Source organism: Nestor notabilis, unplaced genomic scaffold, assembly GCF_000696875.1.
Source record: "Nestor notabilis isolate BGI_N333 unplaced genomic scaffold, ASM69687v1 scaffold13808, whole genome shotgun sequence".
Classification (NCBI taxonomy): Eukaryota; Metazoa; Chordata; class Aves; order Psittaciformes; family Psittacidae; genus Nestor; species Nestor notabilis.
This window is the reverse complement of record NW_009939717.1, coordinates 2,935-18,600: the sequence shown is the minus strand read 5'-3', so window position 1 is coordinate 18,600 and position 15,666 is coordinate 2,935. Positions and strand designations below refer to the sequence as shown.

At 47.6% G+C, this 15,666-nt stretch overlaps 1 protein-coding gene across 1 annotated transcript in view; it reads right to left on the bottom strand.

Moving 5' to 3' along the window:
• PRDM16 (PR domain containing 16) overlaps positions 1 to 15,666 on the bottom strand; it is a 35,749-nt gene that overhangs the window by 18,111 nt on the left and 1,972 nt on the right. The window contains exons 2-5 of the mRNA XM_010020008.1: positions 11,548 to 11,746; positions 7,191 to 7,338; positions 6,565 to 6,718; positions 2,001 to 3,402 (exon numbers count right to left, since the gene is read on the bottom strand). Of these exons, the coding sequence (XP_010018310.1) occupies positions 2,001 to 3,402; positions 6,565 to 6,718; positions 7,191 to 7,338; positions 11,548 to 11,746 (1,903 nt within the window). The remainder of the gene's footprint in view (positions 1 to 2,000; positions 3,403 to 6,564; positions 6,719 to 7,190; positions 7,339 to 11,547; positions 11,747 to 15,666) is intronic.

Genomic DNA, 15,666 nt, shown 5'->3' with positions numbered 1-15,666 from the left:
TGATTCACAAGCAACTCCACTGCTGACTTTCTATTTTAATGTATTACTAAAACTATATGCACCCCGTGGAATGCACCAAATGATGCCCCCATCCTTCACGTCCATCTGTCTTCTGGACCTTTACGGTTTTCCCGAGGCTGCTATTTTAATTGGCAGCGGCTTTTCCAACTCATGTTATTTTAACGTTCCTACTGAGAATGCCCAGAGGTGGCAGGACCCTGCACTAACTCGAAGCTTTTGCCTTTCCATCCCATTTATTTTGTTCCCCAAAGTACAAAAATAAATGCGGGGCTGTTTACATCATCCCCAATGGCTCCAGGAGGAGGTGACCCTGGTGGTCCTGGACAGAATGCGCGACGTGTCCCGGGCTGTGATGCAGCGTTTCCATCACAGATGGCAAACGTGTGAGCGAGCAACACGGCACCAACCCTGTGAGTCTGGCAGAGCGAGAGACGCTTTCTTAATAGCAAGCAACGAGGGCTCCCTAATCCTCATCCCAGCTGACAGTTCCTTGGCCTGCCTAGACACTGACATCATTTTTTCCCACAGTTATCAGCCGTACAATGCAGCGTGGTGGTGACATAGGTGCTGTTCTCCTGCTCCAGCCTGGGGAAGGCCACACCACCCGCTGTTGTTCGTGGTCCTTTGTCAAGTGAACCACCCCAGTGCTGACACCAGCGCGCTGCGGTGACTCTGAGGCTTTCCAGCAGCTCCTGCAGCACATCCATGACCCTTCCACAGCTGGGTTACAGGGAGGCAACCCTGCAACACTCGTATTTAAGCTCAAGTAACCAAGAACAAACCATCCCCTTCCAGGAACTGCCTGTGCAGTTACAGACACTGAACCCAGGAGCCCTCCAGGCCAAACCCATGGATCAAGAAGGACGTTACGAAGCATCCCAGCCTAAGGGAGAATTAACTGCCATGATAATGTCCAAATCAAGCTAGGTCAGGATACCTCTTCTCACTGGACTTTGCTAAAAAGAAGCAAATGTTTTTTGCTATGTGACAAATACAGCTCATCTGTAGCAGAAGGATAACAAAGGTAGTGCCAGGGCCTGGAAGGGTAATACACAAACTTGCTGGTACCCTCGCTGTAAAGCTTAAAATAATTTAATTTCCTTTAGAAACAGGTTTTCTAAAAAGCACTAAACCAACAGAAGACTCAAGTCTTCCCTTTACACCTTCTTCTGAATTCATTCCTTCTGAAAGCTGAACTGGCATTTGGATAACTTCATCCCATCTGCTCTGCGCATGCCTTCCATGCTCAGCTTATTCTAGGCACGACCTAATGGATGGGGCCTTCCTCAAAAACCAGCAGCTTCAAGTGGAACTTGAAACCCCTTGTTATCTTCTAAGAAAGATTAAGCCTGCAAGAAGTGTATCTGGCAGGGATGCAGGTAATAACACGCTACTGTGTGTTTACACTGCACGTGTTACTCCAGACTCAAAAACGTTTCAGAAGGGCAGGCCCACAGCAGCAGTTCCTATGAACTAGAAAACTCTTAAGAAAAGGAATTAGAAAGAAAAGGGGGTGAGGAGGAAGAAAGGTGAAGCAGCTCACAAAGGCCATCAAGTAAGTCAGTGGGAGAGCTGCATTTCCAGGCTCCCAGGGCTCCTGACTCATTCCCAAGCCATGCGAGCCCGGGTCCGAGGCAGCTGAACTCTGCATTCTTATCAAATCAAACCTCTGGAATCTCTCCAGCAGAAGTGCCATCTTAGCGTTGGCTCGTGGGAGAGTCCTTAAATAGGTCAAGTTCCTTCGTTATCAAAATAAGGATGTGCTCAGTGTACATATCGATCAGGAGCACTCCTCACCATTACGCAGCCCTTCTGATTCAGAGAATTCAATGTGCTGTGACAAAAGAGAAGTACAATCAACTGGAGCAGACCTTCACTGTTCCTTCTTACCAACCTACATCCCGACCTGCCTCAAGTGGTGAGGACAGCTAGAAAATCAGCTCATTAGAGGAATCGCTCAAGGCAGGGTATGTTAATACCTGTATATGGGGTCCATGAAAAAGGGCGATGGCTTAGCGTAATGCAGGGATGGCTGCTGAGGCAGCTGAGACTGGGAAATCTTGGGTAAGACTTCACTTGCCATTAGCTTCCTCTCCCCATAGATGTGGTTTTTCCGTGGCTCTCTGCCTCCGTTCTGACTGGCTCGGATGCGGTTGCCGATGCTCAGATCCAGGGGCTGCTCCTCCCCTGTGGATGGGGCTGGCAGGACCTTCGGTGGCGGCAAGATTGGCTTAATCTCTTTTGGCTTTGTGGTGAGATCAAAGGGTGACTCTGAGCTGGTGCTGCCGACTTTGTGGAGGTCCCTGGGTGACTTTGGTTCTGCCTTGACCAGCAAGTTGTGATTGAGGGTCCGCTCCGTGAAAGGATAGAGGGAATGGGGGAAGTTGGGGAGGAACTGAAAAGGGAACATGGAATGATACGGGAGCGAACCCATCTTTTTCTCCTGCATCCCCATAAAGCCAGGCCCAAAATACTTCTCTGCAATGGAGGCGATAGCTTTAATAGAGTCATTGGCTGCTCCCGTGGTAGGCAGCAAGTGCTCTTCGGGGGGAGGAAAGAAGGAATGCTGAGAATAGAAGAGAGGGATCTCACTCGTGTTGTTGGTGGAACTTGCAGACACAGAACTGCTGACAAAATCTGGCTTGCTCTCCATCTGTTTGCTCTTATCTTTCGTTTTGTCCCTGTCACTCTCTGCATCACTGTCCAGGTCGGAACCAGTGCCAGTAGTGGTGTCCAGATCTGTGCCTGTGGTTGTGTTGACATCCTCAAAGTCACTGCCGTCGGACATGTCACTGTTCCTGGCTTTTAGCTTCTCCAGGTAGGAGTTTTCCAGGCTGCTTTCACATTTCTCCTCTCCGGAAGTGGCCTGGTTGCTGTTGCTCACTGCGGAGATCAGAGGAAGTGCTGGGTTCCCGAGGGGGCTCGGGAGCTTTGCGTCCGGAGTGTGGTTGAGGGGAGCTTTGAGCAGTTGTGTGGGTGGTAACAAGGGGGGCCTGGGGTACAGAGAGGGGGGGAAAATCCCTGGGAATCCCGGCGTGAGGGCAGGGAATGCTGGGGGGGCAGGTGAGAATGGAAGACCCCCCGGGTGCGGGCGGGATGGAAAATAATCATTAAACCCCAGGCTGGCATGATTGAGGTTGGGAGAGGGCTTGGATTTGTCCATCATGGAAGTGGGTGTGAGGGGCAGGCCAGGGGCAAAAATGCCCCCGGGGTTGTAATGGTTCTTGCCCTCGCAGAAGCGCCGGTGCTTGTTGAGGGAGGAGGTAGTGCTGAACATCTGGCCGCAGTCCTTGCACTTGATCTGGGTGCGACAGTCCGCGTGCATCCGCTTGTGCCGGCACAGGTTGGAGAACTGCGTGTAGGATTTGTGACAGACCTCACCTAAAGCGTCAACAGAAACCAACAACAAAAGCCATATGAAATTAACAGGACGTGGGGCGAGAGTTCACCAGGAGCTTCACCAGCATCACCCACCCATTCCACCCTGCCCCGAAACCTCGCATCCCTAAGGACAGAAGAGGTAACAAGCAGGTTATAGCAGTCCATGGACGGGACCCTGGGAAACCTGCCTCCACGTTTCTCCTGCTCAGGCATCCCACCATACGTCCAGCACACCATTTAGCTTTTCTGCTTCAGCTCTCCCCACGTGAAATCAGGCTGATGAAGCCTGGTCTCTCCAGTTTACAACAATGTGGGGCTGTGTCTCCCTCTCTAAGGGTTTATCCAGGACTCAGCCTCACTGGGTTGTGATCTTTGTTACAGGTAAAGAGGCAGCCCCAGGAATCCTGGATCAGGATGCAAAAGCAATGCTGCATCCAACCCCCAGCCCTCATCCACCTGCCAGCCCAGACCTACCACCACCATTCCCTCTGGACAAAACACCTTCCCAAAGGATCTCTCCAGAAGCAACTTAATAGAAATCTGAGTGGGTATTTTCAATAAAGATAATAATGCATTATAATAGTATCTGTTTGTGTGAGGTAGTCGCTTTCCCTGTAGTCCTGGCATGGCAGGAAGCACTGAAGGCTGAAAGGGGAACGGCTTTGCCACATTTAATCAAACCTACCCTTTCTTTAATGCCATTAAGAGTAAGTAACCACTCCGTAGGGATGTTCTATAAATACTTTGCCAGCCAGGCCTCAGTTCAGCCAGCAGCAGGGCGAGATCTTGTACTCACTCAGTTAGTGGGACACCCTGGCAGTGCTAAGTTAACGCCACATCAGCGTTCTCTTTAACGACCTGTAAATACCAAGCTTTCAGAATGTGAATGTTTATGACCTTTCACCTACAGACTTTGCTGGTGTCGAAGGAACAGGGCAAAGGAGGAAAAAACTCTGCCACCCAAACTATTCTACAGATCAAAACACTGTAACTTTTTATTATCTGATGCCTCTTTCAACATAGGAATAAATTCTGCTTCTTGGTGCATTAACACACTTCTTTCACCAGGGAACTGCTGTTATCACCATTTTGTAAACGTGGGAACTGAGACAAAGAGGGGGAGAGGGTATTGTTGGGAGCTGGGCAGGCGAGGGCCCAAATGCCAGTTCTCCCAGCACCTCATCCTCCAGCTCCGTGATGAAGCGGTCCTTCCTTCCTCCTTCCATCTTTCCTTTTTCTTCCTCCCTCCTTCCTTCCTCCCTCCCAGCTTTTACTGACAGCTACACACAAGCATGACTTTTGCTATACTTTTTTCTACATCTTTAGGATTTACACTCAGGAATTCTTTAAAATGTTTGTATGTGTTTTCTTCCCAGAACAACATTCTCCCTTTCCAAGTCTAACCACCTTCCTCGCCACGTGCCAAGGGATGCTAAATTGCGATTTAGAAGATGTACACAACCACAGATACCGACTCATCTGTTTAAGCAGATTGTATCACAACTGTGAGCACTTCTACCAGTTTGCACTGGCTCAACACTGTTTGTGGTGTTTGTGTTACTGATAGTGTAACTGCAATACTACCAAACAGAAGTTACACTGTTCCCACATGGCAAAACTTAGTAAGAAGACTAAGGATAACAAAAGCAAAGTCTTCCAAGGGAATCAGGTTCCTCTCTTCCATTTTCCACCCCAGGAAGAGTAGTTAAATACGTCCAACACTGCACAGAATTCCCTGAAGAAAAGCGCTATAGCTGTGAGAGCTCACATCATCATTGCAAAATAGGGAAACTGGAACATTTTGCTAAGTCTCCAGTTCTACAATGATTTAGTAACTCTGTGTAATGTCCTCTCTCGCTGTCCTGTGTTCTGCAGCTATAAACTTACAGGTTTGGGGTTTTTTTTAAAAGCCAAACATAGTATCATAAAGAAACAAACAACACCCCCCCAAAAAAAACTTTTCTTCCACTGAACGGGAAGGAACAACTTCGCAGTGAATCCTGAAGCTGCTAATGGATTCCATACTCACACATGTGACTCCACCTGGCACATCTGAACTAGGCAGAATCAGTCTCCGGTTGTTTTACACACTGATTTAGACTGACAACTCCCTAATTCTTATGAGGTGAGAGTGAGGAGATTATGAGAAGAAATCATTCATCTCGCTGCAGCAATACTATGAGATTCAAATTATCTCTTTCATGTGCCCGTCAGCAAGTGAAAGATTGCATCAAAATGAGCAATAAGAGTATTTTTTCTTCCTCCGCTGACACCCATCTGATTATCTCGGAGCACATTAATGAAACGACTCTCCCAGGATACTCTTGCATGCTGTTCCCATTATACCAATGGGGAAAAAAGGCAGCAGTGGGTTCAGTGGCTTCCCTATTGGAACATCAAAGCCTGGAATCAAACCCAGATCCCATTCAGCGCTTGCAGAGTGTCAGGAAGTGGTCCCTAAAGTTGCTATGGCTTTGTTGTGACACGATCCACCTTTCTGCACAGTTATCAAAATCCAATAGGTGCTGTGTCAATTAAAAAATATATACAAGCCTGACAATGACAAGGAGGGAGATGGGTGGCTCTGGAGGGAAAATGCCCTTTTGGAAATAATCCATGAAAGAGAGTGCTAAGGACACCGTTAATCTGCTATTTATTTGGCTTTCAAGAGTTATCTGATGAAAGATGCAGTAAATAAGGAAGGAAAAAAACCTTTTTTTAAAGAACACCTTGTTGTCCCTGTGACTATTCCAAATTCTTTGAGGCTCCCCTGAACAACACTTCGATCAGGCTGTGTCAGCTCTTTATTTATGTCACCAACACGAGCATTCAGAAATGATTAAGGCAAAAAAAGAAAGAGGAGAGAAAGAAAAAGATACGAGAAAATGGCATCGCCAGGACTGCTGCGAGACTCAGCTCTTAACTTGTCAAGAGAGTCAGAAACTGCCACGAATGTTTACTGAAAAAACAGGGAGCACGCACGGGGAAAAAAGAGAAGGGGAAAAAAGAGAAGGGGAAAAAATCACTGCGGAATTTCATCTTGTGCTCTGACCTATAAAATTACCGCGCTGCTCACAGGGGGACAGCGAGTACTGGGGGGCCCCGCAGGATACGTGCAATTATAGCCGATGGCAGAGCTCTGTGATGGCCGTGACAACTTACATATGAAAGGCTTGACAGTGCTGTGAATGTGCTTGTGCTGTTTGAGGCCAGATGAGGTGGCGAAGGTCTTGCCGCAGTCCGGGCAGGCGTGAGCCCGCGCGCCGACGTGCTGGGAGCGGATGTGCCGCTGGAGGTTGCTGGGGTCAGTGAATACCTGCAAGAGAACAGGCCGTGAGGGAAGGGAAACAAAGCTGGGGGAGAGGAGTGTCTGTGTGAAAAGCTTGGCTGTATTTCGGGGTGTCACCACGGCTCCCGGATTAGGTGTGCAGGGAATTCACCGCCCGCTGCAAGGTACTGAGCAGGGCTGAGCCGTGCCCGGCTGCCTGCTCACCCTCCATCGTGTGCTGTCCTCACCAACTGCCCTGCACAGAGCTCACCCCTATCCCTGCAGACACTCTAATACCTGGGAATAGGCCAAGGTGAGCTGCTCACGGCAAGGCTGAGCTCCACATCCCAACAGAGATGCTGTCCGGGCACACCACTCAATCTGCGTCGCCACACTCCCCACCATGCCAGGACACCAAACCGTGCCATAATGTGTCACCCGTGCTCCAGACCCCTTTCCCCTGGTCCCAGCACCCTCACCCAGGCAAAGCTGCCCCAAATCACCATGTCCTGCACCGTACCTTAACACAGTTTTCACATTCAAACCGTTTCCCACTGTCGTGAGACATTTGGTGCCGAATCAGGTTGGATTTCCAGTTGAAAGCCTTGGGACACTGGTCGCACTTGTACTCCCTCTCCTCAGTGTGGATCACCATGTGCTGCTCCAGGCTGGGGAAGAAAGAGACAGGTTGACTTCAATGGCAGGCATGGCCTGGGCACACACAGCCAAGGTGGACACTGCTACAGGCCTCCTGCCTCATACCAGGGAGGTTTGAAAGCAAGACCGAGCTGGTGATAGAGAAACCAGTGCAGACCCGTGGGGTGCAGGGGGTTTCCAGAACCAACCCCTGTGAAAGGAGGCGAGCAGCTCATCGGCTGTGAGAGGGGCAGCGACACACAAATAGCCTTTCCTTGGTTTTCTTGGCATTAATTTCACAGCTGGAAGCTGCCCTATCCTGCCTCAGAATACCACTGTGTTTTATGGTATTTCTTATTAAATACCCGAGTCCATTTGCAAGGGGGAAAAGGAAGGTAAAACCAGACCTGAGCCTGCAGGTTCCTGACGGGAAAAATAAGCACTTTGTGACCAAGGCTTCTATGGCATCCCCTCAGGGAAAGACAAGATATTAGCTGTTGCTGCTGAGACTATCACATTGCCGTTCTGGTGGGCACAAAGCCCACAGCTTCCCAGAACACAGCAACTTAATGATGGAGAGAAACGTGATAAGGTGCAAACACGTTTCACTTCTAGATGTCAGACATCTTTGACTACTTAACTCGGCAATTTCAATCTCTGCCAACTGGCAGCTTCTCCCAAACCTGGAGGATGATGGCAAACCAGAGCGGCTCCTGGCCCGGGGCCACGGCAGGGATGGCTCTGCAGAGGAACACACCGGGTGCTCCAATTCCAAAGTACCTCCCCCACGGATCTCACTGAGCCCCAAACCCGGTGTGACACCTTGCTGGTGGCATCAGGGTAGGTAGAGAGCCCTGGGGTCCATTCCATTGAAGACCAAGTGCTGTAAAACACATTAAACCATCCCACAGCTCTCAGGCCAGCCCTGAGAAACCAAGGAAGAAAATCCACATCCTTCACCACCTTTCACCATACTTTAACAGGAGTTACAAGTGCTCCTCCTCACTGCAAGTTCGGAGGGAGGACAAACTGCTGTGAAACCTGCTCCTGCCTGGAATCCCCCCGGATCAGTATGAAACCATTCCTGTGGAACTTTAAAGCATGGCTGTATTTTTTATAGGAATGTTAAAACTAAGCGCTACTGGAAAATCCCGCCAGTCTTCATTAAATGCTGCAGGACAACCTCACAGCAGGTAAGCCCTGGGCATTTCCATGGAGCCTAAGGGATCTGGAAACCCAGGAAATGGCTTAGCCTTGTCCTGTCCTCAGGATCACACTCTTCTGACTCTCTCTGGATGGCATCTCTGGACTGGCATCCCCAGCAGGACCTGCCCAAGGTGAAGCAGAATGGACCTGACACTGGTCCTTTGAAATGCCCAGTGTAAAGACTACTTGCACAGACATCTTTGTGCCCTGAGGGCATCTTCTGGCATACTGGGGCAACCACGTAGAAGTTGGCTTCATCACAAGTGGGCCTGGTGGGACTGCAGCTCTACATACAAATCTAAGCAGCCACCAGCCGGCTACTCCCTTGAAGAACCTCCTCTTCCTTCAGATCAGGTCCTTAATATTCATGAACATGCCCCTTCTAAACTGCCAATCCACTCATTTTAAAGAAGCAATATTCATTTTGCTCAAGAAATTATGTCCTTAACGCTACAAATTTTTTTACCCATACAAAGAAATCTATACCTTTCATATACATACACAAAAATACGCTCCTGCTAACTGTGATTTATGAGTTTATTTAGAGCAAATATGGACAAACTAATATGCTGTTTAGAGGCAAGTACCTACTGGGATTAGCAAAACATTTATTTATTTAGTCAGCTGCTAAATGCTCAATTTCAGTTCCCCAGTGGCACTCTTGATTTGATCTGTATTAACTTCTGAAAAATTATAAGGCCATCTAGGAACACAGACTGGATATATTCAGTGGTTTAGTGGCTTTCTCAGTACATAAAATGCAGCAGGATTGATGGGGAGGGATAGATGTGCACACTCTCTCCCAGCTCCACTAAATCCATCAGACTGACGGTGATGGAGCTCACTCTATCCTTGCCCTGTCAAAAAAAAATGAACTTTCTATTACTTGCTTAAGAAAATCCCAAGCCAGACATTTGGAATCCATGTTCTAAAGGTGACGTTCTCAACAAGCCAGGAGCCCCTAGCACAATTCCCAACATTTTCCAAGTGTACAGGTCTCTGGCTTGCAACTTGGAACATCCCTAATCACCTGAATGCAGTTGGCAATGGCTTGAAAAGAGCTCTCCATCACCCAAGGGTGCTCAAAACCTGGAAATCCATGCAGCACACACAGACTTTTGCCCCAAGGTGAGCCACATTGAGATCTGTCTTACCTACTTTGCCCAAGAAATCAAGGGCAACGGGGGCCTGAGCTCAGCCTCATCATTTGAACACCCAGAAGCTGTCCCAGAAAACTCTCAACATCTTACTCACAGAGGTAAGTGGAAAGAGGAAAAGGGATTTACAGCTTTTCTGCTTCTCTTAACCCCTGCAAAAGGGACCCAGTGCTACTCCGAGCCAAAAGGAGCCAGGAAATACGAAGATGGTACACAGAGGAGACACATTTCAAAACGGTCTTTCCTAAATGAACATAAAGGCTCCAGAGTGCTGGAAGCTGAAGAGGGGAAAGTTTCTATCACTGTCAGAGAGGTCAAAGAATGAGAATTTCACCTAAAATCATGAATGTTTAAAACATTTAAAGGAAGTTTCCTTTTCTCATCAGGTAACAATAATTAAGGGAATTGCAGCCTCCTGGTGTCTAATTGAAAGTGGCCAAGATAGAAACATGAGGTGAGGAATAAAGACATCCACTTGTGCCAACAGACCCACTGCACAGGTATCACTGGCAGACAGGATCTGTTACTGCCTTTACAGTGCCCACAACCCAGCCAAGAGCCAAGCTCTGTTCAGGACAGATAAACCACTGGAATGTTCTTCATGTTTCACCTTCCTCTACGTTTTTAAGAGAGATTTTTTTCCTTCACTTACCTAGATAAAAGATCTGAAAGTAACAACATAATTAAGCTCAAAATGACTGATGCTGGTGAACGTCATCTTTTATATCTGTAACTGAAATGAAACAGGCCTTACACTGGCCTAAAGCTCAATGGTTTTGCTCTTTCTATGACATAAGGATTGCCAGTTCTCACGCTTTTATAACAAATCTTGCTGCGTGTGGTGTTTGTTCATCTAACAAGTCAACTGAAGTGAGAACTTCAGTGCCGGTAACAGAGCAAACTCGAGTCCTTACGCTGTGGGGAAAACCCTGAAAACACAGCTCAGGGGTTAAAGGCTTAACATGCAAATAAACACAATCCTAAAAGGATTAAAACCCCCTCAAGTTTATAAAACTGGCTCCTAATATTTAACCATTTGAGTCTCATGTTGCAAATGGATCAGAAATCTCACAGGTCCCTGCTTTAAAGCTGTATGTGATCACTGTCACGTTATGCTCGGAAGATGCCCAAGTTCAGTTAAAGCTTATTGGGCAAAAGAGTTTTCCTTTTAAAGAGACATTTAAATCTTGTTTAGAGTTGTCTTAGAATAATAACTGAATAATTACTGCAAATAAAAATATGAGCTGGGGAACATCCCATCTTCTCTCTTTTCACATTTCTATTACAAAAACATCTGGATCACACAAAATCTTTACATGAACCTTTTCTTTACAGAAAAACAACTGAAAATTTGATTGGACTAGAATTTTTTAATTGCTTCTGCAGAGGAGTCATCACCACATGAAGAGCTCTCAGTGTAATAGTGCCTCTTTATACCCACTGATTCAAATGACCAGAATTACATATACAAGAAGGGCTCACACAAATATTGGCAGAACGTGTTACCCCTGTTGTCCCTCAGAACCGGCTCACATGGGAGCTGCACAGATGCTAACCGGGTCTCTCAACCTGTCACAGCCCTCACAAAGGGAATTCAGAGAACAACCCTTTCAGCTTTACACTGCCAGTGATCTGCCGATGCTTCTGCCAAGGAGTAATGAAAGGCATCACAGTCTATGAAACCCAGGGGAAATAAAGTGCTGTCCAATAGCTAAAGACATTGAAGGATCCTAAAAAAAACATTCCTTAACCCTATGGAGAATGGAAAGGTCTGAGCCACCCAGCTCCCACCTTGTCCTGCATCTCCCATCACCAGATGGACCGTACGGGACTAACGGAGAGGGGCAGGCAGGGGAGGGCCTGGCGAGTGTGTGGTACCTGTATTTATTGGGGAACATCCTCTCGCAGTCTTTGCACTCATAGACCTGTCCATCTCCAAGACCCTCCTGCTTGATCTCGTCACTCAGGCTCTCGTAGAGGGAGCTGACGGCGCTGCAGGCGTACTTCTTGTGGCGCCGCAGGTCGAGCTTGGACTGGAACAGCTCGTCGCAGTCCTCGCAGCGGAACGTGTGCTCTTCTGCAACACAGAGAAATGCTTCTGACTTGTGCGTCAGGAAGTTCAAGCAAGTCTCATTATTGCACCCAACGCTGAGCTTGTGAGGAACAGGTAATACCCTGTGAGGATCTACCAAACAGAGAGATCTGCAAGTGAGAGGGGAGGGAAAGCCAGGCCAGCAGACTGCTTCCACTGCGAGCATTGACAAAAATGTACACACCATATAAGCAGGAGAGATCTCGTGTTTGTTGTGTCCTGGCCTCTGCTGAGACAAAAACACCTACAAGAATTAGCAGATACACCAAAAACTGGGGCAATTCTGGAGTATTGTATTGTTTGCAATGAGGTTTTTGGGAAATAGGAGCGAGCTTTTCCTCAGCAGGGGCCACCAGGGAAAAAAGGAACAAACCCCACCCGTGTAAAGACAGATACTGGGAGAAGCAAATTGCCACAGCTCAGACCTGGAGAAGCTCCTTTCTAAGAAAATGTCTTTCTAGAGTTATCCCCCTGGCTCATCCGGCACAACTGCCGAGGCAGAGTGAGCCATCAACCCCGAGGAGCTCCAAACCAGAGCTCCACGCAGGAAAGCAAAGCCAACCAAATGCTTAATGCTTTGCTGTTGGGCCTTTTTGTCTTTAAAGAAAGAGAAAGATGTAATGCACATAATAAATTACTGCAGTCAAGGTCAAACAAATTAAAAAGAGGGCAGCTATTATTAAGTTTACAAGGCAGCATCCTGACCATAGTGCCAAGCCAAACAATCGGCTCGGAGCTGTAAATTTTCCAGAACAACCCCTGCGAGGGAGTCGGGATAACTCCGGGTTCCTCCAGCCCGGAACAGCAGCTTCCCAGCGACCTGCCGCAGTACCCTGCCCTCCTCACCCTCTTCCTCTGCACCCCAGGCTCCCCTTCATACTAAGCGTTGTTCCCTTTTCCTGATAACTTGACTTCCGAAAGAAAAGCTTGTGGTAAAACGCATGAGCTCAAGGGAAGAGTGGAAAGATTCTCAGGGATGCAGCCAAAAGCCAGCGCTGTGATGGAGCTGATCCACCCCTGCTGCTCTGCAGGGAAGGGGGTGATGGGGCCGATCTCTGCTTCGAGCTGTTTTCAAAGCCTACAACCTTTCAGGAAACTCTTGGCTTGCCCAGTTTTGCACAATCACAACCACTGAGGCCGTGCTTTAAGGCCTCAAATTGTGTTTTATATAAATCAGGGTTAATTCTGTTAAAAGGAAGCCACGGCACAAGGCAGCACCACCCGGAGACGGGCACTGCTCTCCCTCTGCTGCTTCCCTCGACGCAGCCTGCTCAGACCCTGCGGTTTTCACCCCCAGCCCCTGCACGCTGGGGAGCCTGCGACGTGCTGCTGCGGTGACTCAGACCAGATCCCATAAGCTGCCACAGCAGAGCTACGTAGGCAGATGAAACCCAACGTGGCCCACACCTACACGGAAAGCATCGACATGCCCACGAGCTGGAAACAGTCACGAACAGTGAAAAAGGAAAGAGGCACGAGCAGCAGAGCCGGGCTGTTCACCCAAGCGCTGTGCTTGTGGCACTCTGCCCATTTACACAGGGAATGAATACAATACAGGGGTGCTACGGGATTTCCTGACCTGCAGAAGAGAGGGATGTAAAAGCAGTAAAATCCATCAGGTCAACATTTAACTTTAGGGGTGGGAAGGGATTTTGACTAAAAAACAAGACCTAAGGGAAGAAAATACCCACATCTTACCCATTTCAACTCCGTTTGACAGATCATATGCTCTGAAATTGCTATCAGCAGCCTCACAATGAAGTGGTTCAGGCTGTGCTCTACTCCTTAGAGAAATTCTGTTTACTAGCACTTTGTAGAGCAGTACACCACTACGAATCTCATGTGTTTTATGTCCCTGGGGCAGGAAACCTGGAAATCAGGATATAAAGAACTACCCAGCAGTATCAAAAGACTGTGTATAACCTACCATTAAAATAATCCAAACTACTTTTTATGAGGAAAAAGAAAAAAAGGATCTGCAGTATCATGGTATGTCTTGTTATTGCCTTTTACTTGTAACAGCAGCACGAAGCATGCAGAGTTACCTGGCAGAATGTGAGACTTCATCTGCACGAGTTTATGAACCCAAATCATTCCCAGTGTGAGCAGCATGGGAGGGGTGAGGGCTGGGTTTGGTGTGTTTGGGTACCTCTTCTCTCTCCATACATCCATATTTAGGGTGAGACAAGCATAACAGCATCCAATGTCAGAGCACACGCACTGCATGGGCCGAGGCAGTGATCTCCTGCATCACTCCTCATCATTAGTGAAACAAATCACCTCCAAAACAAGTGTTTCTCTGCTACCCCGTTGGGGTTTCAGAGTCTCAGACGTCAGGCTGCCCTCACAGTGTCACTGGCACTAACAGCCATGACCTCACTTTTGGTACGTGGGATAGAAGTTCATCTGACTCATGCAGCCCACTGAACTGTGGAGTAACAGGATAAATCCCTCACTGACACCAGCTAACGTGGACCTGCCCTGGCACGGGGTTTGTCTGCCTCGGAATTCACCCCCAGACTTGCTGTTTCTCCTCTTTGCTCGACACGACATGAGAAGCTTTTCTGTAGGGGCAACCAAAAGTCCCCCAGCCTGGAAACTGCTTCTTGAGAAGCTCCCACAAAACTCCAGCATCTCTCCTGCTCCAACCGGCAATTCCCCAGACATGAGAACTTGGAATAGAGGAAACAGGTGGTTTTTTTCCTTCTTTTTGTTTTGACTCCACAGAAAACACATCAAAATACCTTCTGCACATCCACACTAAACACTTCCTACTTCAGCCTGAGATCTACAGGATTAATTGGGTCTTCTTTTGCCCAAACTATCCTCCAAGAACCAGAAATCCACTTTGAGTTTGGAAAACCAGCCACTGAGCATAACTTACTGCATACTTGGCTCAGCTGGACTCACAAGCATCCCCTCCCAGAGTATACAACCTGTTGTTATCAATGAGATAATGCATTTTTGTCCTTCCTATCAGATTACAGACTAGACAGACAGACAAATACATTGACTGCCTCAGTAATAACTGTCACAGCGCTTTTGCACGTGCTGCTTTCAGAGCTACACAGCCTTTACAGCTCTTGCATGTCACTGAACTGAGAAACCCCGTGTATTTTGTACAGGCTTGTGCTTGAGCAACAACGATGTTCCTCTTCCATCCCCAAAAACCAACGGCTTCTTCATAGATAGAGAAGATGGATGATAAAAAAGAAATGTATGTGTTTCCGAACATTTGGGTTTGGAAAAAGAAATTTTTACTGAAAAGAATTAGAGAATGGACAAAAATAGGATTCAAACCCTTGTAGCCACATGTTATTCATGTTGCAAATACTATTTTGATGCTCAGACAGGTTAAACAGAGGAAGGACTGATGAGCTGGTAAAGTGGCTGATTATATCACATCAGTATCTAACACCCATTCTTCTGGCATTCCCACTTCTGAGCTTCAGAACATTGGAGATTAGACCTCAATAAATAGTGCTGCAGGGAAAGGAACTGACCTGTACGCTAAGGACCAGCCCATCACCCTGCAAAAACAAAACCTAAGGAAGGAGGGAGGCCCAGGACTCAACTAAGGAGTCCTGGAATGGATTTAGTGCCTCTGTATCAGACACAGTTTGTAGGCTTCAGGTTCGCTGAAGGGTTTTTCTTCCTTCTTTAAGCACCAAAAATAAAAATATTGCCCTTCAAAACTAGTTCTCATCAAAGTTTCCTTCTTTCTGTAAGTACTACAAACGACAATACTGCCCTTCAAAAGCAGGATCCGACTTCAGTACCTTGCAGGGAGAAGGGGATAAAAAGGAAAGGAAAATCCAGCTACAAAAAAACTGCTGCCTGTTCCCCACGTCTTGTTTGTCAAATCCCTGGTTCTATGTGCCTATCTGGAGTTCCATCAGTAACAC